Source organism: Macrosteles quadrilineatus, unplaced genomic scaffold (assembly GCF_028750875.1).
Source record: "Macrosteles quadrilineatus isolate MER2022 unplaced genomic scaffold, UCM_ALF_1.0 Scaffold_9__3_contigs__length_116548681, whole genome shotgun sequence".
Lineage (NCBI taxonomy): Eukaryota > Metazoa > Arthropoda > Insecta > Hemiptera > Cicadellidae > Macrosteles > Macrosteles quadrilineatus.
The window spans coordinates 31,709,538-31,736,981 of NW_026542602.1; the positions used below are offsets into that span (position 1 = coordinate 31,709,538).

Sequence of the window (27,444 nt, forward strand, 5' to 3'; positions counted from 1 at the left end):
AGTCCAAAGGTAAAGCCAATAATTAAAAAATTACATTTTCCTACGGTCACCCGACAAAGTTGGATTCCTTGTACTGTTTATAGTACAGAAAGCTTCTAATTGCTGCATACTTATACTTTGCCGTACGGTTTATACTTTGTCGTACGGTTTATACTTTGCCGCACATCAGGATTCCAACGAAACAACACAAAACAGCGTGGTTCTATTATGCACGTAATCCGTGTACGCTTGGAAATAGGTTGGCAACACTTAAAGATAATACAGTAATACTATGAGCAGCTGATTGACTATTATAACTACGATTTAACCTGTCTTTTCGTGTTTATAGTTTCGGTGTTTCTGAACTTTCTGGACTTTTCTTTTAAACGTTTTTAAAACATTCCTACGATCTTAATAAACAAGAAAATACCTTTAAAGCATTTTTTTAGGCGCGGAAACCACTTCAAATTACAAAAACATACGGAACTATATTCTCAAAACGCGGAGCACATTTCTTGCCGAGGAAAAATAGCGGAGTGATACGGACCGGGTACTACTTTCTCTAGGGCACCTATTTGTGTTGCCAGCTGATCCTAAAAACGTGTTGTAGGCCTATAGTGTTTGAAAGACTAATTATTTATATGCTTTATAGTGACTGTAGGAAAAATATAATGTGTAACACGAGTGCAAAATGAGCGACTTTGCTGCACTCGAGATCATTCCGCACTCGCCTGCGGCTTGTGCTTGTGCGTAAACATTGCATGGATCTATATAAATAAAAGGCAAAGCCCTCACTGACTGACTCACTCACTCACTCATCACTAATTCTCTTACTTCCCATTTACCTAGGAGGCTGAAATTTGGTACACTGATTCTTTAGACATTAAATAGGAAAACTAAGCTGTTTTTATTCTGATCGGACTCTCGGGCTCCGCCCCAGTGGCTCTGGAGTTTCCCATGTTAACCTTATGAGTACTCATATTTAAATGGAATTAATGAATCTTAACAGCTGTTTGAATTAAACAAGTTGGTTCTGTTCTATGATGTTCAATAGCATTTAAGTTACAAGGATTGCCAACAGGGCGCAGCACTATTATTTCTTTTACATTTGTGACAACAGCTAATTTGCAACCAAAAGGTGAGTGAGCGTAGCGAACGAACTTCAACCTGGAGGCAAGTTAGCGTAGCGAACGAGCTAACCTGAAGGCAAGTGAGCGCAGCGAACGAGCTCCAACCTAAAAGTGAGTGAGCGTAGCAAACGTACTTCAACCAGGATGTGATTGAGCCATGCGAACGAGCTCACTTATGAAGTTAAACGGGGCAAAGCCCGCGGGTACAGCTAGTTCTATATAACTTACAAATTACGAGGACTCGACATAAACTTATACATTTAAATTTACAAAAAGCGGTTATCGTCATGCTAGTGTGAACGGATGTATTTATCATATCATATTGTGACTTAACAATCTTTAAAGCACCAGCAATCTTTTAAGCATCTTTAAAGCATCAGGGAAATTTAATATTTCAACCCCCTCAAACCAATCATCTACAATATATTGTTAATAGTACGAAGTGTGACAAATACTTTTTTTATAAACTCTTCTGGTTCTGGTAATCTCTTCTTTTAAAAACATTATGTTTCCATTATAGTCAGTTAAAGTAAAGCCAATAACTATCTTTTAAACATCCCACCACAGCAAAACCTGTGGAGTTAGCAAATTTTATTTTGCCTAATATAGGACTGTGCCCAGACCCTAGATTTTTGCAAAAAATTACAGATTTGTTTTCTACTAGAGAACTAGGGGTCATCCAGTTGTGGAAAACTTGACGAAAATTATGTTATACAGACTTCTCCATTATCATCCCACGCTGTAAGTAAAACATGTGATTGGAATTTCCTACAACAATTTGTTGTAGGAAATTCCAATCACACGTTTCAAGCCTCCATCTTTGACCATCAATAGAACCCTGAATCTAATAGGGACCACCTTTACTACAACCAGATCATCCGATAGAACTATACATAAACTATATAATGTAAAGTATAATAACCGGTCCAAATTTTAAGAACAATCTCTCAGACTCAGACAACCAAACCAGACCTGAAAGAACAGCCCTACGATCTTTACTGATAAATAAAGACATCATGAATTTACCAGCGAATAAAGGATCAACAACTGTCGTAATGAACACTGATTACTACAAACAAGAGGCCTGCAGACAACTCTCATACAGAACAATATCCAAACCGACAAGGATCCTACAAACAAATTTAATGAGGAATTAAATCAGTGGCTAAATAAAGAAGAAGCTCCACGTAGACGACAAAATATTTTGACTGGTACAGTACACTGGACCTACTAATTAATTATGGAACCCAATACACCTCAATTCTACATACTCCCAATTATTTATAGTTTGTTTTAAAATTCTTATTATATTTCGTTGTTATTTCGTCACCAGTATGGCAACCCATAAAACCCATGCTAATTTTTAAAATTTTAAATTTATTTTTTGTGTAGGCCTACAGTAATTTTTGTCCGATTTTGATTAAATTTGTTTTAAAGGTGTAAGGCTGGATAAACTTAAATGAGTTCGCGAACCAGTATGATCGGACCTTGTGAACGGGGTTTTACGGGGGTTTTGTAGTGAAAATTGGGTCTTCTAGTTTTTTACCCTAAAAACACAAAATTTCCCAATTTATCTCTAAACCTTTTTAAAGAGAAAAAAAACAAATATATTAGTATATCTAACTGTTTTTGAACGGTTAAAAAATTAAATATAAAATTCCTATCTTATTCTTATGGAGAATATTGTAAATGTTGTGGTTTGCTTGTTTATGGATATATTTTGACCGAACTTGGGCAAATTTATTTATTTAATACTTAGTTATTAATACTTGACTTAAAACACACTTTACTTATTTCTTTGTGTATCAGCAAACCTACGTACTCTTCGTTTTAAAACCTAATGATATTTAAATAGATTTAATTGAAAATCAATTCAGACAAATGGAAATTCGCTTAGTTAGCAGGTTTGCTGCGGCGGGGGTATTTATATTTCTTCTAGTTGTTCATTACAAATTATTATACAAGGCAGTTTACTTTTTAGTTACGGTATTCAATAAAAATAGTTTACATCTTATCCAGTGCATGATTTTAACAATACAAATACCGGGCTAATTCAAGTCACACCATATTTAGCATTTTTTTAGAGTTTAGTTATATATATATATATTCTCCTATTTTATATACCTTGTGACTATATTTACAGATTTTCTGTGCACAATAAAGATATTTTGATTTTTTGATTATACACTTATGTCAATGAGCTAGGTAGTTTCTAGCGTGTGCAAACGCTGCATGTTGTTTAAGAAAACTTGCGTTTCAAAAAATACTCTTAAATTCTATTGGTTCCTGTTCTTATTCTTTACTAACTAAACGGATAGTGCTGGGTTCACAACAGACCAACCGTATGATTCGGTTGTGTTTCGATTGTTATCAACTGAAAGTCGAAATCGTAATCGTAGAGAATCGAACCGATGTTGTTAGAAGTGAAATAAATATGGTTGCCTACCTTGTTTCATTTTCACGAACCCTTGTCTCTCGTAACACCACCCATCAGCGCCTTCTCCCACCACCGAATCATACGCCCGTCATTTGCGTGAGGCCGGAGTTGGCGCGAAATTTAAAATTGCATGCTAATAAATGGGCTGTTAGCGCATGTTCAACCCTCGAGTTCTTACTTGAAAAAAGTTAAATAAATGCGTTTTGTGGTGATAACATTTCTGTTAATACTACTTATTTACAATTACCTGACATAGCCGAAAATTCAGAGATACATGTAATATATCTACATGATAAATTGCATTTGAACATCTGAACTGTGAGTAGGTTTTCATTGCATATTCAGTTCTTGGGGCCCAAAATAAAATTCTAAACAAATTTATAATCAAGCTTCTAGTATGGCAAGCATTCCTTTGTTTTATAACTAGAGAGTATATATCCTGGCTAAAAATCATACTTTTACGTTTCTAACTAATCATAAATGACCTGAAAGTAATAGGATATGTAGTTTTTTTTTTTTTTTAATACAGTTAAAATAATTTTGATTATAACAATCTGTTAGCACTGCAGAACTGTATGTAAAAGCAAATAAAAGTAATATATTATTTTTATTAAGGCATGACCATGAACGCCTTTTAAGGTGAACCATGAACCATGAATGCAATTTATGGCCTGTTACTGTAGGCTATGATTCTGATTCACTCACTAATAGGCTACATTTATAAAATTCTTGAATTTGTTATATCATACTTTTAAAGACACAATACCAGAAATTATTCCTTACTAGATTAGAATCACCATTTTAAGGGTAATTAAATAAATTTCAAAATAGCTTATATTATATTAAGTTTAGGCTATTAACAAGACGCATGAAAACAGTAAACCTCTGAAACTTAGATTCTTTCAAGTTAGGCTATGTAAAAATCCATGTTGGAGTCCTAAAAAATGTTATTTTTTTACCACTGTTACCATTTGACTGTCTTCGCTATAAGTTGAGATCTTCATTAGGCAATTATAATTATTGTGAAACATTGACATTGCACAATTCCAATGCTGAAGGACAGTTAAGTATTTTGAATAACTTAAAGTTCAAAATTACAAGAATTAAAATATTAAAAAACAATGACTGTGAAATAAAACAAAATATATTTTGCAAGAGTAACTTAACTAATTTTGAAACCCCAATAGGCACAATAGAAATTTTATTGATGAGGAAGTTGAGGTTTAGTAAATAAAAAAAATTAATTAGTCCAAATACAGTGTATTTAAACATTTCACAAAAACAAAGTGATTCTTCTTTTGTCCAAGTCTTAGGTCATTACATTTGGAGTTTTTTCATTGGAGAAACTGAACTATCAATTTGAGTGTGTTTGCTGTGGTGGATTTGGTTGATTTCCGTTTGATTTTCCCTGTGCTTTGTCTTGGAGTCTTAATCTCCATGGGTTCAATTGGAGTCTGAAACAAATAAGGCCTTAGTTTTTTTTAAAACATTACTCGATTACAAAAGTAAGAGGTGGTCCTTACTTTAATCAAGATTAAACCAAACTAGACAAAACTGTGAGTGTGAGATAATAATTCGCTTCTACTGAAATGAGCTGTAAAAATTAAAAAATCAAAGCTACACTTGCGCTGACACCAGGTAAAAGTAATAAAAGTAAAAATAATAGAATACTAAATCAGGTATAGTTAGGTTTCAAAGTTCCGTTAGAGGTAATTCTGAGCAATTACTTGGTCAACCCCAATTTTTTTCATATTTTACTACGGTCATCAGGAGGTTCTCAGAAAGCAAGAAACATATAATTCAAGCCCCGCAAGGTTAAGTTAGGTTAGGTTAGGTTAGGTTAAGTTAGGTTATTAATTAACCTAACCTAACGTAACGGTACTGTTACAATTGGCCTTAGAGATGTATTTGAGACTAAAAAAAAACATAAGTAAGTAACGTGTTTTCACACCCGTCACATAGAAAAGGATTGTCGGAGGAACCACTAGCCATAGCCATAACGGTACTGTCACAACTGGCCTTCCGCGCGTCTCCCGCAAGCCACTGTTATCGCTTGGACTTTGAACCTTCTTATCGCTCGGCAACCTGTACGATGGCCTTGCGGGCCTTGAATTATATGTTTCTTGCTTTCTGAGAACCTCCTGATGACCGTAGTAAAATATGAAAAAAATTGGGGTTGACCAAGTAATTGCTCAGAATTACCCCGTTAGATAACAAAATTACTTTACACTAAATACTTCCATGTAGCTGTGCCACAGGCCTTATATGGAAGTGCAACCAAAATTAGCTAATACAATTTATTGTTTTTTTTTTTTTTTACAGGGATTTCATTAAAATTACAGCCACTATTAACTGCCACAGTGAGAGTAATAAGTTAGTGTCACTATTACTCTCACTGTGGCAGTTAGGCCTATGTTAAGTAAGGTTGTCACCAGATTCATATGGCAGATATCGATCCGGAAGGAAAAATTTAGGGTAATCTGAGGACTTTAAAACATTGCATGAATAACGATAAAGACACTTAGCACCTGAAAATGTTGACACTGTAGGCTAAATTGTATTCTTTAATAGGACAACAGCCTAATTATTTCTGAATATTATAGTAGGTAGTACAGTATTGTAGTTCTGATAGGGTTATATGTCTGCTTGAGTTTTAAGGCCAAAATATTATCATAAGTTATAAGTTAGCTGATAAACACCGATTTCTGTGACTGTGAAATTTTGCTATGCCAGCTTATTTTTTCCTAAAACTAAGTAGGCCTATTCCTACGATCTTATAATACATGAAAACAACCTTAACATTTTTCTAAGGCACAGAAGACTTTCATTTTAAGGTACTGTACCGGTATTTTAAAGATGGACTGCTTCTCTGGTGGAGTAATACCAGACGGGGGCACGACCACTGGCAAACGATTACATTTCAAATGGTCAGTCAGTCACTGTCAAACAACCTAGGCCTTAGTTTTTCTGTAACCCCCTGAAATGTCACTGTACAGCGCTTTGCAGAGTTAGGTTAGGTTTATTATGATCATTATGTTATTATGATAAAATCTTAACTTAATATATAATTAAGATGTAAAAGCATAACTTATCTTACCTCAACAATATCAGGCTATCCATAGAAAAGTTGTCCACGGCGGTGTTTTTTTTTTTCTGAACTGCTGTACCTACATAATCGGTGAGTTCAGCGTCATCTTTAAGGAGCTTGACAAGTGCTCCAAGTCTTATCTAACTTAAACTTCATCATCAGATAAATGTTTACTGCAAAGAATCAATACTAAACAGTTTCTTTCAGATTTTTTTCTTTTGACAGCCTTTTCCCAGGATTTCAACAGCTTTGGGCGAGTTAATAGAAATCTGAAATTGTTAAAAAATAGTTAAACTTAATTCACAGTAACCTTTAGGCCTAGTTTCCATAAATCCACATACATTGTAGTTCAACACCTATACCTGGAAATGTAAATAATAGCATAATAGCTATGAAGGGCCTATGATTGATAAATAGAGCTGACGCTACTACTTGTCAGTATAGGTGCGAGTATAGGCTACTCTAAGCGCACGACTTGTTTGCGCGTGGCCCCTCCACCGCCTCCTTAGCCAGGAGGGGCCCCCACCACTGCCCGGCTCTTGGCCAATCTGCTACTAGTCGCCCTAAAAATGTTGTCTATACTGCTTCTACTCCCAGCGGATGCGTAACACCAACACATGGCACCTGTTGATCTTATAATATTTCCATCGCTTCTCTGTGAATGGTTTGCCCTTTTTACGGGTGGTTGCCATAATATTAATCTATGTTAGCCTAGCCTGACACTTTTTTAACCCACGGCTTAACAATCACTCAATAATTACTCAACCGCACTACTCATCTAAACAGCACAGTCCAATAAACTGACAGTTGATAGAACACGATAGAATACAATACTCTTCTGGTCATAAAATAGGATAATAAAATCATAAAATGTCATAAAATACTTTACGTACGACATTAAGAGACCGACTTTCGTTTTATCAACTTAGGGATATAAAATAAATAACTGCAAGTCATTAACCGTTTTAAAGGGTGTTCGGAAAACCTGTCCGATATTTTAAGGTGTTATTTATTGTACATAATATGAAAATAAGCAAAAGTTTCCATAATTTTATGTACTAAGCCTTGTGGTTTTCTGTTTATAGATATATCTGTATGTGTTTTTACATACATCTATATCTATATCTGAAGATACCACCTATAAACGTTAAAAATTTACACCTAAAAAGTCAAACTTTACGATTAAATTGGAATATAGGCCTAATATGATTTTACCGTTTGGTGTACATTTAAATAAGTAAAAAAATAGTTATATCAAAATAAAATACTCTACTACAGTAACAAAACAATAATATAGAACCCTTAGTATTTGTCAAATTCAAATTTAAATTTTAAAAAAATGTACGCAAAAAAGGAAAACAACGCGAACAGCGCTAGTCGAATGTTTTTAGAAAGCGTAGTCCGACCAATGCTACAGAAACTTTGGCTGCGTGGTGGGAGATTGGTACCGCTCTCCCCCCGCGCACCCGGCTCGCAAACAAGTTGTGCGCTTACAGTACTGTAGTAGCATGCTAGTAGGTATGATTACCAAAATAAAAATACAAGAATTTATTTTATTCAGTTAATTAATAGTTCAAATTAAAATGCACTTCTGATTTTAAACAGTAAGAAGTTATCTGAAGCCCTAACCAGTCTAGGCATAAAGCTGGGTTTTCCTAGGCGCGGAAGCGGAGAGCGGAGAGAGGAACGCGGAGAGCGGAAAAGAGATTAACATGGTGTTCCGCTCTGTTTCTAGGAAAACAGTAACATTAAATTACCTAAGACAAGTGGAGTCCGCTCTCCGCGTTCCTCTCTCCGCTCTCCACTTCCGCGCCTAGGAAAGACCCGGCTTAAGTTAGCGACAACATTTCTTGATACAGTAAGTAATTATTTAAAACTTACTTGTAAAAGTGGATCCCATTTCCTTTATTGTAGGCTACGTTTCTTTGCATCCAAATTCAATACAATATCTAACCAAATTTGCTTAATTGACTCACACTCACATAATTAAGATAAACATAATTACAATAAGATATCTTGTCGTTCATTAAAGGTCAATTGTTTGGAGGACCCCTATCCAAATCATCTGTCATCGGCAACACAGTGGTAATTAAGGTAATTAAAACCTCACCCAGATAGTCTAAGTTATCCTTAATAGGTTAAGGCATCTTGGTGGGATTATAAGAATGAATGCCAACATTTCTAGTTAAAATTGTGGCTGTATTTTAGTCAATTTTAAGTTACAGTAGCCTACAATCCATAAGTAGATTAAAACAAATAAAGCTGTAACATTTGTATACAGAAAAAAATAACTAACTTAACCAGACTTATTAAAATAATTATTTCTAGTAGGTAAGTATTGAATGAATTTGATTAGTAAAGATGCATGCAAAGAGTAAAGTGTTACTGTTTTTTCACCACTCACCAGAGGGCCTGTTAAAAAGATGTGTTCTATGAGTTAATTTGAAGGTAAAATTTGTTAAATTTTAAAATTTTACCTAACCAACACACTTAAGTTTCAGGCTGAAGCAAGCTTTTATTTAGGGCCTTATTTTATTTTACATTCCAACACAGGGCATATAAAATAACATGTTAAATGGGTGACACAGTGCTGAGATTTTGTCGGCCAGTGACTATGGGTGGTGCCAGCATATTTTTTTTAATAATTCACATTTGAAATGTATACGAATAAAAAAAAAAATATGTAAATATTTTAGAGTAGGCTATTGAGCTATGATTTTGGCCCAAGAGGTTGTGAAGGGAGCCTTGGCCTGTTATGACATTCTAGGATTCCGGTACATAATTAAGTGAGATTATATGGACTATTTACAAGCGAATAAGTATAATCGAAAAATTCATTAGAAGATGCGTAGAAATATGTGTTCTTTTCACTTTAATTTAAGCTAAGCAAAAATTTCCGGGGGAACCCTCCGACCCCAGGTATCACATAAACACCCGGTAAGTCCGGCGCCTCTGTTGCCCAGTGGAAATCCCTTAAAATATGCTCTGTTTCCAACATACTATATGACTTACCTATCTTAACTTATTGTGTCAGTTTCATTCTTTTAAATGACCAGCATACTTTTAATTTTATTTGTATTAACTTAAATAGGCTACATCCTAATATAATTATCAATGGGGGAATTGTATGTAAATAAATCCCCCTCCTCCCCAAACAATAATTGGAACCTAGAATAATAATTCTGGAGTAATAATATTTGGTTTTTTATATTTGAACTTCAGAAACCATAAGTAAAAGGCCTAAATTGGTTTTCTAAAAGACATCATAGTTTGCGCAATTGATTTGATATTTTTATTTTGCTGATTCAGTTAAGCTATTAATAGTTTGACTCTAATAGGGCAAAGCGTTTTCAAACTCACTTAAAATTGGGAATAACTAAATAAACTAAGTTTATTGAAATTCCTCAACATAGATAAAAACATAACCTGAGTAACCTCAATCAATTATTTCACATTTGCAATTGAGCGGCAGACGACACGACGACAGCACTCCAATCCAATCCTAATGTTAGCCTGTGCGAGTGCGATGCGATGCAATGCGATTACAGATACGACTTACAACATGTTCGATATTCTTCGACACACAACCGAATCATACGGTTGGTCTGTTGTGAACCCAAAACCCAGCACTATCCTAACTGGACATAACATAACACATAACCTTATCAAGTTTGGTCGTTTCGTTTCGGTGCTGGTTGGTTGGTCTTGGTCTGATTAGCTGTCTCTAGCCTAGCATCCGTTTTTATTATTAATTTATTAATTATCATTACCAACAAGTAGACTAGATTAAGTAGTCACCATATAATAGAAATTGAACCTCCATTTTCATCGACTAAAATGGAGAAAAAACAAAATTACAAAAGAAAGAACTATTATCATAAGCCGGGTGGTGGTGGTACTGGTGGCGGATCAAACAACTGGAACAACAAAAGAAAATTCAAAAACTATTTACAGCCAGGTATAAAAGGATTCATGTGCACATGCAATGCAAAATTTCGTGAAAAAGAGTGTGTGAAGGAATCTATAAACATTCTCAACGAGTATGCTGACAAGATCTTTGGTGCCGATGATGTAAGTTGACCTAGAACTCGGTCTCTTAAAGTAGGTTGTTGATTTGGGCAGTTATTTTTTTCAAAATAATCTAGGTGGATAAACAATCGACAACTCAAAATGTTTCTGTCCAATCTATAGGCTATAATTAATATGCTACATGAAACTTTGTCGGTTGTACTCCTCCGCCATTTCTTAACTTATTTTATCCATTGACGTCTCATTGGAAAGAGCGTGTCGCGTAGATTTGCAAACTAGCCTTACATTTTTGAAAAAGTCCCTTGGTCTCTGCCCCAGTGGCTGTCAAAGTTCCCATGTTATCCTTATAGAGAACATAATTGTTTACATTTTGATCAGCTGTATAATTTAATTGCTGTTATTTATTTTTCAATTCCAAGTCTTTTAAACTCATCGAAAATTATGATGACTTATATTTGTTTTTAAATAACTACTTTACTTCTTTGCAATTGCTTGATTTCGAGCAACGTGTTTACTAGTTTGGTATAGGCCTAGATCCAAGCCTACGCCTGCTAGGCTAATCAACATTCAACATAGGCCTAGTTCTCTTTCTAGTTTTATGAACGTAGTAGCCTATAACTTAAGCCGGGTTTACACCGAAGTTTCAAACAAAAAGTTGCAAACTTTTATTGCAAACAGTAATAATATTGAATTTTAGCCTCCTGATCACAGTTAAATACTAAATAATGGTGTAAATACCTGCATTCATGTGATCAATTTGTTGCTAAATTGCAACCGGTTTCGACTCACAAAGGAGTCATCGTTGGGCCAGTACAGATGTCTTCTCGCTTCATTTGAAGGTCGTCAATTCATGATAAATAAATACATTTAACACGCACACGTACACGAACATAAAAACAAACATTTAGGGCTAAAAACGAAAGATGATACAATACGGTAACGGGACACGACGTGATCGGGCGGGGGTTATGTCTAGACTCCTTTGTGAGTCGAAACCGGTTGCAATTTAGCAACAAATTGATCACATGAATGCAGGTATTTACACCATTATTTAGTAAACAGTAATAGGTTCAAATAAAATTTTGCAATATTTATTTCATGGTTTTTATTTCCATGTTTCATGAGAATGTTTAAACACTAAAAAAAACTGATTATGACTGGCCTATGTTCTTGTTCCTGGGATCAGTCCTTCTGAGAATGTCCAGTGTCGTCAGTGTCTAGCATGTCATTTTGAATGAAACCATTCCATGCGTAGTTTTTATTTTTGTAATCGGAAATAAACTTAGTTTGGTTCCAAAGGACTTGCTTCTCTCTGTACAAGCTAATTAACTTTAGAATGTTCATCTCACTCAGTAAATTTTCCATTGCCACATACCAGTGATCACTCATAACAAGCACGCAATAACAAGTAGCAGTCCAGACAGGGTAAATGACACTAGAGTCGATACACAGGGTGGTGCAAGTGATCTTGTGAGTGAGAGTGGAGGTGGCAGCGTAGGGTAGCCTATGGCGGGGAAATGTTTCTGTTTTGTGTTTCAACGGCACAAAGTGACCGAAACCATTGTCGCAAACAAAGGCTTGCAACTCCCTTTCATCTTTACCAACTTCAGGTAAAAACAAAAATTTCTGTTGCAAACACTGAAAAACTATTTGCAACAACGAAATGTTTAGTCTAAAAATGTGTTTCAAAACTTGTGTTTCAAACTCTGGAGTGTAAAAGCGGCTTTATGTAAGTTAGTGGTAGTTAACTTAAATAGGCCTAGGTACCTACTTAAATGATACATAGTGTTCAATTTTAATTTTTCATTCACGAACCGAGGCCATAGTTTTTGCTGAACAAAAAAATTACACACAAAATTTCACAATTTCTTTCCTAACCATTTTGTAGAACTTAAAAAAACAAATAATTTAGTATATTAAAGCGTTATTGTGCGCCTAATGGTTACGGAGAAAATTCCTTAAAATTGTTAATTTAAAATCCAATGTTATTCTTATGGAGAATAATTCAACTGTTGTACTTTGCTTTTTTTACAAACATATTTTGAAGATTTATTCCTTTCTTACTAAACTACAGTACAGTCAGTAACTACTTTTTTACCCTCCCTGTTGCAGCAAACCTAAGTATGCCTACTTGTTAAACTAATTCTATTTAAATAGGGAATAAATGTGATATTTTTAAGGAGACATTTAAGTGTAGGCTAAATGCAATCAGGCAAATGGAAATTCGCTAAGTCTGCAGGTTTGCTGTGGCGGGGGTATTTACTCCTACAATGTCTGTAAAATTGACTCAGAAGTATAAAAATGCTTCTGAATAAAAAAATTTAAAAATTAAAGAGACAAGAATAAACAAAAACCATTCGAGCTCTAAAGTAACCTAAGTTAGGGCCCAAAATAGTTTTTGATTTCTTTTAGGCTAAGTAAAATGTTGGCTGATCTGGCAACGGTTTCTGAAGTCTTATTTTTTGCAAGTCTGCATGTCTCATGGCTGCTTACTTTATACATGAATGTGTAATTTTCCACAATTTAGGCCTACATACCCTACTGTTGTACATGGGTTTTACTATTTTAAAGTGTTTCTTGGAGGGGCTAAAAAAACTTACTTACTGTTATCCAAAACTCAGCTTAAACTATTCATTGTTTGCTGTTCAAGATTCAGCGGCCATCATCAACCAACGAGGATACAGAGGGTGGAGCAGGTGGCGATGTTGCAAGTGGTGGAGATATTGAAGATGATCTTAAGAAAGAGATATCCAACTTGAGAGCAAGTCAATGGACACCTGGGAGATTCACAGTGGTCGACACTGGTGTGCAAGCCATCATCTTCATCAAAACTACGGTGGGCCGTTTGAACTTTCTTGTTAATAGACAATATAGATTAAACTTTACTATAGGTAAACATTCTTTGAGAAAATTAGGCTTACACCTAAAATGTTTGTGGTGGAGTTTATAAGAATGGTTGGTGTATGAGAAATTCTTTTTCTTTGAAGTACGGTCTCTCCGAGAACCATCGGGTCCATATTATTTTGACGGCCTTTTAATAAAGGAAAGGGGTTCAAGTTAGTCAATCATTAAAGTTAACAGATTCCTTATAAAAGTAAGGGTTGTAACATTCGGCTGAGGTGATGCAAGTAAATATACCTTGCCTGGGAGCAGAATTTGTCTAATAACATAACTTAGGTGCTGGAACTGAATGTCTTGTTCAGTCAGTGGTCAGAGTGTTTTTAAACAACCAAGAAGTGAACTGGTTTTCTTTGGCCAACCAAATATTTTTCACAGTTTGAGGATGGGTGTATTATTAAGTGTATATTCTATTTTGAAATTAAAATTAAAATTACTAGCCTATTGGATAACTTGTATTAAAATGAAACCTTAATTTATTCATTGGTGTATGGTTTGTTTTACAACAAAATGTTCAAAATGCACATTGATACACACACATTGCAACACACATTTCGCACATTGTAACATTGATTTCACACATCTTATTTAGCCACTTAAAATGTGTGACACTCATAATTTTAGCGCTCGTAATTATAGCATGGCCTTTAAAATATAATTTAGGCCTAATGAAAATTAAATCAACAAACATAAGTTAGGTAATGTCAGTGAATTTTAAGATGAAATACAAGATAATACAAAGTATTCTAAATATTCTAAGAGTTTATCCCAACTGTTAAGACTTAAAAATAATGAGACACCAACATCAGTAATATTTGGATAGTTTTTGAAATATAGTACAAATGTCTTTGCAGTATAGAAACTAATGGGAAAAGTCTCCTAATGTTTAGGTAATTGCCTGTAGTTGTGTTTTACAAGTGTTAACTTGGTAGCTTTGTGTTATTACAGCTTGAAGATCCAGTGAAGCTTGCTCATACAATTCTTAGTGAGGCTGCAGCAACCAAAACACAGAAGGGAAGGTTTCTTCTGAGATTGGTGCCAGTGGAGGTTGTGTGTCGAGTAAGTTAATAGCAATAGCCCTAACAAAATGTGTGAAGTTTTTAAGTGTTGATCATTTAACATAGTAGGCTACTGAATGATTGATAGTGTACTAAGATCAATGATGCCTGCTGGATTTTCATAGAGGCCTAGCCAATGATGTAATTTACTATAAATAATTTCATGTTTTGAATAAGAATTAACTTCATCTGAAGTTGGTCTTTAGCAAGACAATACAAACAACCAACAAAAGGTACCAATCATCAGTTTTTAAATTTTGACTTTCGTCCATTATCAATCTTTAGAGCATGCACACTTTTGTTAAGAAAGAGTATTTAATTTACATGATTGACTTAAACACACAAAGCAAATTAACTATGATGGTATTTTCAGGCAAATATGGAAGATATGAAGACAGCAGCAGATTCTCTATTTGATAAACATTTCAAATGTGACCCAACAACATTTGCAATAGTTGTAAAGTAAGTGTATATTTGTTAACTGTAATATTGTTGTATTAGGTACTTTATTAGCGAATTTCCCATATAGGGAATAAGCTATTACCGTAGTACTCATGGTAAGACCTGGACTCGGGACCGATTTTTTTTTTTTCGTTTTGAGGTCCCTAGAGGCCAAAAACACCATCCGTTCAAATTCATATATATATTTATATATGTGTCCGTTAGCGCGATAACTCGAGCAAAAAGATCTGATTTTGATGAAATTTGGTACAACCGTGTAAACCTACGTTTATTCTAACGAGTTCGCGAACCAGCATGATCGGACCATGGGAACGGGGGTTTATGGGGGGTTTTATGGGGTAAAAATGGGTTTTTCCCACTTTTGACTCAAAAAACATAAAATTTTGCAATTTCTTTCCGAACTATTTTGTAGAGCTTAAAAAAACAAATAATTTAGTATATTGAAGCGTTATAATGCACCTAATGGTTACGGAGAAAATTTCAAAAAATTGTAAATTTAAAATTCCCATGTTATTCTTATGGAGAATAAGTAAACTGTTGTAGTTTGCTTGTTTATTAACATTTTTTGCCCAAATTTGGAAAATGCTTTTATTTCTTACTAAATATTAATATTTTACATAAAAAACACTTTTACCCTGCCTGTTGCAGCAAACCTAAGTATGTGTTAAACTGATTCTATTTAAATAGGGAATAAATGTGATATTTTTAAGGAGACATTTTAGTGTAAATCCAATCAGGCAAATGGAAATTCGCTTAGTCTGCAGGTTTGCTGCGGCGGGGGTATTTTACCATCTAATCAACTGAAACAAAAAATGGTTTTTGTTTTCCACAAGAACTCATGTCTAATGGTCTCATTGTCATTCAGGGTGTACACCAGCCAGAAAACTGGGGGAAAAATCTTGAATTTGAAGGGACCAGTGAAAATTTGGGATTTTCGACACCATTCGAATTTTTATTTTAACTTACAATCAAGGAAGTAAGGTGTGCGAGCGGCTCGATTTTTGAGTCGCGCCGAGCCTGGCCTATATGCTTGAGACATCGAGCTTGAGCCAAGCTTTTACAATCGGGGTCATAAAACGTGTCTGCAAAGTTTGCGTGATTGAAAAATTTGCTTCGGCAGTGGAAGACTATGACGTTTTTGCGACGTAAGGGATGTCCAGGATTTTGTCCCGATTATGGAAGACTATGATATTATTTTTCTTTTGGGGAATTATAGACTGAATTTAGCTAGGTATGATAAAACAATTTATTAACAATAATTTGGCGAAATAGGTTTTTTTTTATTCCTCTGTTTTTAATTTTTAGACAACTAACAACAGATGTCATAGTTTGAAGTACCCAAGGATAATTTATGTTGAATTGCATTGTTAAAAATTAAGCTCAGATCTTGACGTCTTGTAAAAAACTTTGGTTTAGTCACCAAAATTTAAAAAGAAGGATGAACAACATCCTAAGAATGAAGTTCCAGTTCCAGGAAATTGGGGTAATGTTGTTCATTCCTCCTTAGGCCTACTTTTTTCTACAGAAGGTGCAAATTATTGTGTTTAATTTTCAAAAAGATTTTTGTTTGCCATCAACTTACTGAAATTCTTTTCTTGGGTGAATTACTTTAATTCCTTCTTCTTTGATTTATTTATTCACAATCCAAGTGTTTTTCCTCCAAAACCTTTGCTTCAAAGTCAGCCCTAAGAATAAAACACAAGATTTTTGTTAGGTAAAATTTACTGATTAAGGATGCAATAATATAGCCATTTCTTTCTCAATCTATGTAACCTTTGATGGTAATTACAGCAAGCGCTATAACGACTCGCTGTTAAGAGACGAAGTAATCCAGGCACTAGCACTACTGGTGACTGATAAGAACAGGGAACACAAGGCCAACTTGAAAGAACCTAACCGCACGGTTCTGGTGGAGATATTCAAGGGAATGTGCTTGATGTCTGTGCTGGAAGACTACAAGACTCTGCGTCATTACAATATTGCTGAACTGACAAAACCCGACGAAGGTGAAACAGAGAAGGAAAGCCAGGTAGAAGCGGAAAAGCAAGAAGAGAATGTAGAAGAAAACAAGGAAGAGGATATGGGCGAGGATCATGGTGAAGCTGAGGACAAGGGAGGTGAAAATGATGATTCCAGCACCAAAGAAAACGATTTAGCCAAAGAGGAAAAGGTTGTTAACTCCTGTGATACTACAGATGAGACTGCTTAGAACTGAATATGATGATCGCTTAGATGATCGTGGAAAAAGAGAACAGTGTTGGTGAAAAGGAATTGTGTATTTCCTTTCCTTACTTTTGTTATACTTTAATGTTGAGGTAATCTTTTTTACTTAATATGGTTAAGTCATATGTTTTCTCATGTTATCAATTTGTTTTGTTCCTTTTATTTTTAGCCCAAGAAGAATTTGGGAAATTTTACTTTTTGTTATTAGTAATTTTATGCAGGTTGACTTCACACATTTCATAACTATTGAGCTTCAGATGGTGGTTATTTCCTTCAAATGTAAATTGATAATTTCAGTTTGTTATTTCAAAATAAATATTTTTATGAAAAGAAAATCCTTTGACGATAAACCTGGATAATTAGTTTATTTCCCTTGTTATATACACTTCTTAGCATGGTTATAAAGCATTTTTGTTGAAAGCAATATGCTGTGTTGAATTAATCAATAAAATATATAATAAATTAAATAATTAGGGAAATTGGATCATAAAGAACAAATTTTACTTGACTATCTTGCATTACTCACGTTCAATATTGGGAGTCAGAGGATCAAGTATTTGAGTTCAAGGATTGAAAGAATAACTATTGTATGAATTCGTGTTTTATTTTATTTTATTTTTCAATCCATACATAGCCTTAGATTAATAATACTGATAAAATTAAATAAATATATAAGTACAATATTCTTTCAAGGTTTTATTTTAACTTTAACATTATGTACCTACGACTATGGTATATAACTTAAAGTGATGTACCAATATACCATTCACCAAAGCATTTGTCACACAACAATACAAAAATATTACTATTGTTAGAGTGAATTGGACAAAGGATATGAAGAAACCCCTCCATTAAAAGTTGTACGTAAAGGTAACTTAGTTTGTAACACATGACTGAAACTGGCATTTACTTTTTACATTTACAATATTTTTTAAAAGCAAACTTGGGAATAAGATTAATCTAATGAGATATCCTCTTGACCAAATTTAATTTTTTCTGATGTCAAGAACCTCTCATTACATGGAAATATACCAACTAAATCTTTTTCCCTACAGTCACCCGACAAAGTGGGCTTCCTTGCACAGATTATAGTACAGAAAGCCAAACTTTGGCGCACACCAGTATTCCAACCAAACAATACAAAACAGTGTGCTTATATTATGCACGTAATTCATGTACGCTTGAAAATAAGTTGGCAACACTTAAAGATATTACAACTACGATCAGCTGGTGCAACGTTTCCCACTTCGTTCAATGTTTGGATTTAACCTAACCTAAAAGCGTGTTGTACAGTGTTTGAAAGACTAATTATTTATATGATTTGTAGTAACAGTAGGAAAAATATAATGTCCAACACGAGTGCAAACTGCCTTTACTGCACTCGAAAAACTTTCCACACTTGCCTACAGCTTGTGCATAAACATTTCTCTCGTGTGCAGCAAAATGCCACTTCGCCCACTAGTTACACAAATAACTATTGCATACAGGAATCTGAACAAAGGCCCTACCAAAAAAACTTTTCTATATCACTCTGAATTAAATTATAAAAATCATCTTTTAGTCACACTGCAACAAAAACTGCCATTTTTAATCAATACCGCGGGTCAAAAGTAGTTCTTTTTACTCCATAGAGAGTAAAAAGCCCTTTTAGTCCCTAGGCAGTAAATGTCAGCTGTTATAAACTCAATTGTAAGCAATCACATGTATCAAAATTATGTATTGATTAATTCAAGGTTGTAGCTTGTTATGGAATTCTTGTCAATCGACATATCTATAGTATAATGTAGCCTACTCTAACACAATCGTAATAAATTAATCATTTACTAAACCACTGCTTGTTTGCATTAATTGGTAAGCTTGAAAACAAGCTGGAAGTCGTTTAAGGAGGTTATCTTTACATGAAAACTAATTTCTTTTGTACATTTGTATGCTTAAATAATGGAGTAATGTGACAAAAAGTATATAAAGGTAGGTAGTACATTACACGCACACAAAGTGTCTTTTCAATTCTTAGCCCATTTTCCAACCTCGATCGCATTACTTGAGCTCCGGTAAAAAGAGTCACGCTACGCCCTAGTGATGATATATTTTGGCTTTGTTCATAGGGAGTTTAAAAACAATAGTAAATATTGCAAAATCCTGTATACATTTTTATTTCACTAGTGCATTGTCAATACGTTTGGACCAAAGTTGCATCGGTAATATTCTATATGTTACAGTGTTTTAAGTAAACAAAATAGATGAAAATAAAGACAATTTTAAATCTATGAGCACTATTTTTTATGTTAACTTACTTATACATAAATAAATTCATTATAACTTTACAAATTATTATTCACACCTCTGTTAAGATTCACACACCTTCTGACTTCTAAACAATACAACACAACAAGGCTCATCGTAAAGCAATTATATGAGGATATCAGGGTAAATATAAATTTTATGTTCCAACCTTCATTCAACTTTTTTCCCTTTTTTGCCACTAATCAAATCATAGGATTTGGAATCCTTTTTTACTCCAGTAAATGCAACTCTCAAAAGAATTATAAAAGTGCCTAGTGTTAAAAGCTACCCTGGTAGATGAATTTTAAGTTTTTTTATTTATTTAAAACAAAACCTCAAATGCCTGCTAGCCGGTAGAAAGTATATCACTGCCTTACAAAATCCTTGTAATAACCTAACACAAAAACATCAACCATAATATTGAATTAACAATTTTAATGAAAATTGTTGACTGTGTCTGTGGTTGTGAAATACTTTCTATCAATATCCAGAAGTAGGACAATGGATTCTGATTTACTTGCTAGTCAGTCTTGATCTAAACATTGTAAATAAATTGTCATTACAGTTGCAGTATACACAGGCAATGCTCTCAGGTCAGCAATCCTATACCGTAGCTTATCAGCCCAAGATCGTTGGTTAATAGTAGGCCTATAGATATACCATTGATAGTATTTATAGTCAATGGTAGGATGCCTCTACTGAGCTCCTGTGTTCAGAGTGGTAAACACATATTTTTTTCTTATTACCACTGCTAGTAATTTTCTTTTTCAAAAATATTCCCCAAATACAAAAGAATTAGCCATGAGGAATGTAAAAAGTTCAGTCTCATAGTAAAAGTTTTAAAGTACAAAATTCATTATTAAATTCACAAACCACTCCTAAAAAGAATATTGGTGGTAACTTAGTCTTATATACAATTTTTAATATAACAATGTCATAGGTATAAGTGAACATTATTCATTTACATACAAAACAACCTGACGCCTTTGTCATGTTCCTTGGTCGAGATTGAACTTGTCGGGCTCGGCCACACATCGGAAGCCAAGGTTCCCTGCAGAACTATCTGGAGTGTTCTGTGATCTTGCCGCACAACGGTGGCGGAAACAGTATGAACGGTGGCAAAGATAGGACCCACCTTTCTTTACTTTGTCCACCCCTGATTTTGGTCCTGTCTGAAAAGAATGTTCCATTGAGTTAAATGTTCACTATACTACAATGGTATTGCTTAATTAAACCAGGGCTCACGTTTTTGACGTCAGTATAATATTAATGCAGCTATGATTTTTTTGCGATCCATGGTTAACAACACTCTCCACAGAACTGATAGAGAACTCTGTTCTGGTGTAGTAAGTAAGGATCCGATTTTTACACATCCGATAAAAAATCAGTGCAGTGTGAAAGCATGAAATCATGAAGTGTTCAAGAAGAGTAACTGGTTGATTGATAAAAGACCTTAAAAGTAATACGCCTACTCCACAATTATAATACTCAGTAGGAGTTGAGAGTGTAAATACTTACTGGGTTGACTTGGTATGATGGTTTGTGTTTGGTAGTCCACCAGTCACTAACCCATTCCCACACGTTCCCCACCATGTTGTGCAGCCCCAAACTGGAGTTGGGGAACTGATGAACCGGAGCAGTTGATACAAAACCATCCTCTGCTGTGTTGTTGTGGGGGAACTCCCCTTGCCAGATGTTCATTCTGCAACAATAAGTCATTTTTACTTTCCCCCCATACATTGTATATAGCCTAGAGAAAGTATTGTTTTGTCAAAATTTTCAAGTTTGAGTTATGAGTAAAATGTCTGTTTTGGGTTCCCCTAAATCCAATAAATTGTTGTTTTTTGTTTGTTTTTTTTTTGTGATGTCTGCACAGCATGCCATTATGTTTATGGATGTGTACCTACAAAGCTACAGGCCACAACCTGTGGTGTGATTTTTTATTAAGTTTTGCATGTGGGTACTACCACAGAAAACATACTACTATAACCCAGAATGCCAACCGCATGGTAAAAAGCGTTGAGTACTTTGAGAGAGCTTTGCCTGTCAATTCATAGGCAGCGCCACCAGCGTTGCCATCGAATTGACAGGCAAAGCTGATTTCCCATAAAATCTAATAAGCGGCTTAAACAATTGTTATTAGTAATTAAGTATTTGTATAGCCCTTTTAACTCAAAACAATATGGTACAACCCCAACTGCTGTTAAAATTACACTTCAAAATTTAATGCAACTATTTTATGGTTTTCCCCATAAAATATCATACAGTAGTTAATCACAACGCATACCTACCCATGATCAGGGTTGTGACAAGCTGATGGGAGAAAGTATGTTTCATATTGTTGATGCCATTTATTTGAGAGATTACAAAAATAAGCAAAGAGGATAAATATCTTCAGCTCTTTTATTTTATTTGGTGACAAGGATGGGAGAAAGTATGTTTCAGATTGCTGATGCAGTTTATTTGATAGATTACAAAAATCAGCAAAGAGGATAAATATCATCAGCTCTTTTATTTTGTAAGGTACCAAATTTTAAGGGGGGTAAAAACGTACTACGAATAAATGAACGCAAGAACTTACCCGATTTTTAACCACAATAGCCTACTCCAAGCTCTATGTGTTGGCCATAGCTTGGACTATGGGCCAAAGAACGTAGGCCTATTTTTATTCGCAGTGAAGTACACAAACACATCCACAACTACATATTTATTCATAATAGCACTTCGTTTCACATAATAAAGTTAAACCGGCCGATTTTACAGGTATTTAACGCCGACGACGACATAACCCCAAACTGGTGTTTATTTGTTGACAGACGACAGACGAAACTAGACCAGCTCAACAAGTGAATTCGATCAGCTGTTATCTAGTAGTACTAAAGTTCGCCGCTTGAGCGCGTAAGCCTCGAGCGGGCAGGAACGAAGGATTTTACTCAAAGACAGGATTATTCGTTCACACGCCGTCTACGAAGTAACGTCATCGTTACAAGACTACTTACGCATTCCCGCCGATCGCCGATATTACGAAGGTTAGCTATTCTAATAGTTAGACCATTTCTACGTTTTACTTTATTTTCGTTTAACGCACGCATTCTCGTTTTACGACTATTTTCGTTTCAGAACTCGATTTTAAACCTCTAAATTTAATAACTTAAATTTTGCCGACTTGATTCTAGAGAGTCTTTCTAGATCAGTCAGAACAGCCTTGTATATAGTCAGTTTTAAAGTTTTAATTTTTCAAAATGCAATCTATCCAGCTACGGCTGGGCAACGATGAAGAACCGGTAAAGGTAAATACAAGGCGCTCCCAGCGGTGTGTGCCAGGACCTATGGTAACCGCGGCATGGCTGACAGTCTATATTTAATTCTTTTTGTCTAGGTATGCTATTAAAGTCGGGACCACGTAAGTTTGCAGTTGGTGGCAGCCAATCACAAGACAAGGCTAGTGCAACGTTGCCACATCTTACTAATAAAATATACTAAGCAATATTTTCAAATCAGCTGGTATTATTAGATTTGGCAACACCGCACGGTTCTCATTGGTTCATTCAAACCCATGGTAAATAGGCTCCTCCCTCAGCTGCAAACTTATGTGGTCCCGACTCTAGTTATAAATTTACATATTTATAACATACTAGTGTACATGTTGCTCGAATAATTGCAAAGTATTACAGGAGTTATTCCGAAACGAATAACAATTATATTTACAATGAGTTTAAAAGAGTCAACTCAAAGATTACTGGTGTGTAACTCAGACCATGTTTATCTTCTTTATTGATAAACCTAAAGCATTCCGGCCGGTTTTCTCCTACTCAAAATGCCTCGCTGTACAGTGTACAGGCAACACAGGTTATTGATAGAGGGCCAATTGAGAACGAAAAGTCATTTTGGGGTAGTGTTAGGGCGCATTTGTAACCTAATAGTTGAGATTGTCCAGGGTCAGGTGCTGACTGTGATGAGTTAAGCCTATTACGCGCCACTGTTCTGTAGCTGCGGTCGTTATCACGATTACGCCTCCTGTCTATGTTTCGTTGTCGTCGCGTCGGAGGCGTTTAAAAGAAAAAAAAACAACGAATAAACAAATTATAGCTACACAAAACAACGATAAATGCACAAATTTAAGTTACAATCATGCTAACACGATCCGTCATAGCGACACAAAACAATGGTAAATACACAAATTTAAGATGCAACCATACTTTAACACGATCCGTCTTGGGGGTTATGTAAACACAAACTTAAATAGTAAACAAATGTACTCAATGCGTTTCATTGAATTGAAAAATAAACAACAGCAATTAAATTATACAGCTGATCAAAATGTAAATAATTATGTTCTTTATAAGGATAACATGGGAACTTTCAAAGCCACTGGGGCTGAACCCAAGGGATTTAAAAAAAATGTAAGGCCAGTTTGCAATTCTACGCGACACGCTCTTTCCAATGAGACGTCAATGGATGAAATCGGTTAAGAAATGGTGAAGGAGTTCAACCGACAAAGTTTCATGTAGCATAATAATTATATAGATTTATATTTCCTTTTATTTACTCTCTTTAAGTTCCTATTGTCTAATATTGAATTCTTAGTTATTGTTATTGCTAGGCTGATGTTCAAATGTTTTGTTGTTTTCCCTTGTTTTAATTACTGTCGGCTTAATTATATTTTACACTGCTCAGAATGTTAAGTTTTTAGTTTAGTTTATTTTGGTTAGCTATTGCTTGATGAGAACTATATTTGAACTACATTGAGAACTACAGTTGTATTGCTTGGCTATTTTTCTAATATTTATTCCACTGTTTGCTTTTCATAGATATATTTTAAGAATTATCACTACTGTTTGCTTGCTATGTTATTACTTGTCTGAATGAATGAATGAATGAATGAATGAATAAATAAATAAATAAATAAATAAATAATGGTTATACCAACCTGTGCTCTCCTTTAGGTAAGACACTGTTGCCCCATGGGTAGCGTCTCCTGTGTAAGTTACTGCGGCAAGCATATTCCCACTCCGCCTCTGTAGGCAACCGTTTACCAGCCCACTTGCAGTAGGCTACAGCATCATTCCATGACACGTGAACCACTGGGTGATCCATTCTACCTAACAAAAGTTGATAACGTTTTTTAAATTGTTATTTATTGTCTTTCACCCACTTAAATTAATTTTGCAAAACAGTAAGTTACATATTAATAAGTTGGCCCGGCTGACGTTCCGGAACGTCCGCAGCAGCGAACGTGTTAAAACAAAATATTGCAACACCCCCCCCCCCACCATTGCTGTAAAAATTACTGTTCAAAAGTTATTTCAACTTTTGTGATTCTCCTTATCAAATCATAACTTACTCCAACCGCTTTTTAAAGTACCGTACTCATGATAAATTTATAGAAGCTAGGCCTAGGCCTACTTGTCAGATTGCTGTTACCGGTACCATTTGTTTATTGCTAGGTTAGTTTAGAGTAGTATGGCGAAAAATATTGTACGTTACTCATCTAAAATATGTTGATCATACTCGTATAGGGAAGGTAGCAATCCCGCACTCAACTTTGTCTTGGGTGGGGAAATACTTTGATAATTACCTATGTAGTAGGCTAATTCACTTGGATTTTAAAATAGGATGAACTTAGTTGAATTAGAAAATGAATAACTGGTTAAATAAGTTTAGCCAATACATTCTAATAGACCTATGGAGTCCTTGATTGAAGTATTAAAATTATCTTTGCATATTAAGGCCTAAAAATCACTAACAAAAAAGTGCAGCAAAAGCTGGATGGGTAGTTCCATGTAATAGAACACTCGATCAAGTTATTAGTCTGGTTTATCAAACAATATGCCTTGCATAAGCCTATAAGTATTTTGAAACATTGATATTTTCACTTAGGCCTAGTAATATTCATCCAGGGCACTGTATAAGTTAGTTCATTTATAATGACTTACTGTCAACATTTGAGTCCGGCCCCTCAGGATGTTTCCAGTCAGCTCCGTCCACTGGTAGCCACCAAGGTGCTGCTGCCACAGCTTGTTTAATCTTTGCTTTGGTTTCCTCACTTATTAAAATTTCAAACACAAATGAGTTACCAAAAGATTCTGCTTCAGTTGTGTAGCCAGTACTATCAACAAATTCTTTAAAATCACTGTTGCTTACTTCATAAATGTCCATGAAAAAATCGTTCACCATGACCTTTCTTTCTGGTGACTCGCCATCCATTTTAATAATTGGGTCATTTGTTCCCATCATATATTTCCCTCCTGTTATGAAAGCCATATTTTTGTATCTCGGTGAAGACAACAACTTTACAGATGGACATATTTTTTCATGAGGTCTCCCGTATTCAACAAGTTTTATGAATGTGTCATATAAGGGCTGCTTTACAAATTCTCGGTTTGTTACACTACAACCGCAACCAATGTTTTCACCAGATTGAACATAGACATTTCCAAAGCATAAAATTAAAATTATTGAGTACAAATTCCCACACTCGGTTGGGATGATCATTTTCATTTTCACAACTTGGAACTATTAAAACAGCGCTAAGAAAATGTGAAAATAGGCTAGTTTTAAAGCAGTTCAATAGTCAATGGTTCAAACAGATTACCTACTCTTCATAAAATGATAAAGATAAACATAACCTTTCCAGTTTCCATTCCATCAATGTATAAGTTAAGCAACAATACAATTGAAACAACCAAAACACATAGAATATTATGTGAGGTTAGGGTTGAAAGAAATTAAGCATTTTATCTTTATAGACTAAAAGTCGAAAATAAAAAGTGGAGAGACCTGGGCTTAGGCCTAGTTACATTTGTGACTTACGAAATTGGAATCAACACAATTAATGGGTTATCTAAATTTAGAGAAAATTTCACTAACTAACCTAAACCTAATCACTCTCACTAAATAGTCTGTTCTGTGTCCTGTCTTCTGTCTGTTCTCTGTCTCTCTCTCTCTCTCTCTCTCTCACTCACCACACAAACACAACCACACCACAACACAACAATAACAATAACAACACCGTAGGCAATAATAACAATAATTTTAATAACAACAATAATTTGTTTTCCTCTAGTTAGCAGGCTTCGGTTTGATAGACCAGGCAGCCTCGATGTACACTGAGTTCTGAGTTTATTTATTTATTTATTTATTTATTTGTATACGGCAAACACCATTTTACATTTCACATTGCAATTATATACAGATGGCCAACAAATATGACGTAATAATAGTCAAAGCACTACACTTAATTAACAAAACAAAGTTGAGAAAATAAATATATGATAAATATCACAGCAAGTGGCAATAAAGACTAGTTAACATGCAGGGACAATAATACAATAAATATTAACGAAGCAGAGACTAACAATAAGCAAACCCAAAAATATGAAACACTACAAAATAAATACATATTATGGAGGCAAAAACAGCAAATTTACAGAAATAACAATGTGCAAAAGTACGGTAAACTCTAAAGAAAAATAAAAAAAACTTAACAATAAAGGTAACAACAAGATAGACCATAAATATTAATAAATATGAAATGCACAGAAGTGAGGGGAGTCGACGGCCCCAACACTACCACACACTCTTGCACAGAAACATGCACTCATTGGCTCGGAAGTGAGGGGAGTCGACGGCCCCAACACTAAGTCATCGCCACACTCCTAACGAAAAGCTAATAAACAAAAAAAATCAAACATGCACAAGCTCCTCTGACGAGTAGAAGTTGGTTAGCTCTTTCCTAAGATGATTCTCGGAGAACTGAATCAGGTCGATATAACTGGGCAGGCTGTTTCCCAGACGATGAAGGCGAGGCAGAGCACTGTGGTAAGAATACTGTGTCGAACAATGAGCTCTCTCAAA

The 27,444-nt window shown here is 34.9% G+C and overlaps 2 protein-coding genes and 1 long non-coding RNA gene across 3 annotated transcripts; 1 reads left to right on the top strand and 2 right to left on the bottom strand.

Moving 5' to 3' along the window:
* Positions 1-4,799: 4,799 nt before the first annotated feature.
* On the bottom strand, positions 4,800-10,154 carry LOC129004432 (uncharacterized). The gene is made up of 3 exons (XR_008491708.1): positions 8,516-10,154; positions 6,644-6,903; positions 4,800-5,000 (listed from the first exon to the last, which is right to left on the bottom strand). It is a non-coding gene; the product is annotated as an uncharacterized LOC129004432 (long non-coding RNA).
* A 116-nt stretch (positions 10,155-10,270) lies between these two features.
* LOC129004431 (THUMP domain-containing protein 1 homolog) lies at positions 10,271-17,654 on the top strand. The gene is made up of 5 exons (XM_054433018.1): positions 10,271-10,705; positions 13,314-13,499; positions 14,510-14,620; positions 14,993-15,081; positions 16,873-17,654. Exons 1-5 carry the CDS (start codon positions 10,472-10,474, stop codon positions 17,288-17,290), a joined length of 1,038 nt encoding a protein of 345 aa, XP_054288993.1. The 5' UTR covers positions 10,271-10,471; the 3' UTR covers positions 17,291-17,654.
* Positions 17,655-17,899: 245 nt separating this feature from the next.
* On the bottom strand, positions 17,900-26,492 carry LOC129004430 (formylglycine-generating enzyme). The gene is made up of 4 exons (XM_054433017.1): positions 25,524-26,492; positions 24,518-24,689; positions 21,106-21,289; positions 17,900-20,759 (listed from the first exon to the last, which is right to left on the bottom strand). Exons 1-4 carry the CDS (start codon positions 26,086-26,088, stop codon positions 20,577-20,579), a joined length of 1,104 nt encoding a protein of 367 aa, XP_054288992.1. The 5' UTR covers positions 26,089-26,492; the 3' UTR covers positions 17,900-20,576.
* Between the last annotated feature and the right edge of the window lie 952 nt (positions 26,493-27,444).

What these genes read in the sequence shown, in the direction of transcription:
- LOC129004430 (XM_054433017.1), bottom strand. Translation starts at nt 26,088, where the DNA reads ATGAAAATGATCATCCCAACCGAGTGTGGGAATTTGTACTCAATAATT. An exon ending in GCCGGACTCAAATGTTGACA is followed by an intron (nt 24,690 to 25,523) that starts GTAAGTCATTAT and finishes AACTTTTGTTAG; the next exon opens with GTAGAATGGATCACCCAGTG. An exon ending in TTACCTAAAGGAGAGCACAG is followed by an intron (nt 21,290 to 24,517) that starts GTTGGTATAACC and finishes TTATTGTTGCAG; the next exon opens with AATGAACATCTGGCAAGGGG.
- LOC129004431 (XM_054433018.1), top strand. Translation starts at nt 10,472, where the DNA reads ATGGAGAAAAAACAAAATTACAAAAGAAAGAACTATTATCATAAGCCG. An exon ending in TCATCTTCATCAAAACTACG is followed by an intron (nt 13,500 to 14,509) that starts GTGGGCCGTTTG and finishes GTGTTATTACAG; the next exon opens with CTTGAAGATCCAGTGAAGCT. An exon ending in CAGTGGAGGTTGTGTGTCGA is followed by an intron (nt 14,621 to 14,992) that starts GTAAGTTAATAG and finishes TGGTATTTTCAG; the next exon opens with GCAAATATGGAAGATATGAA.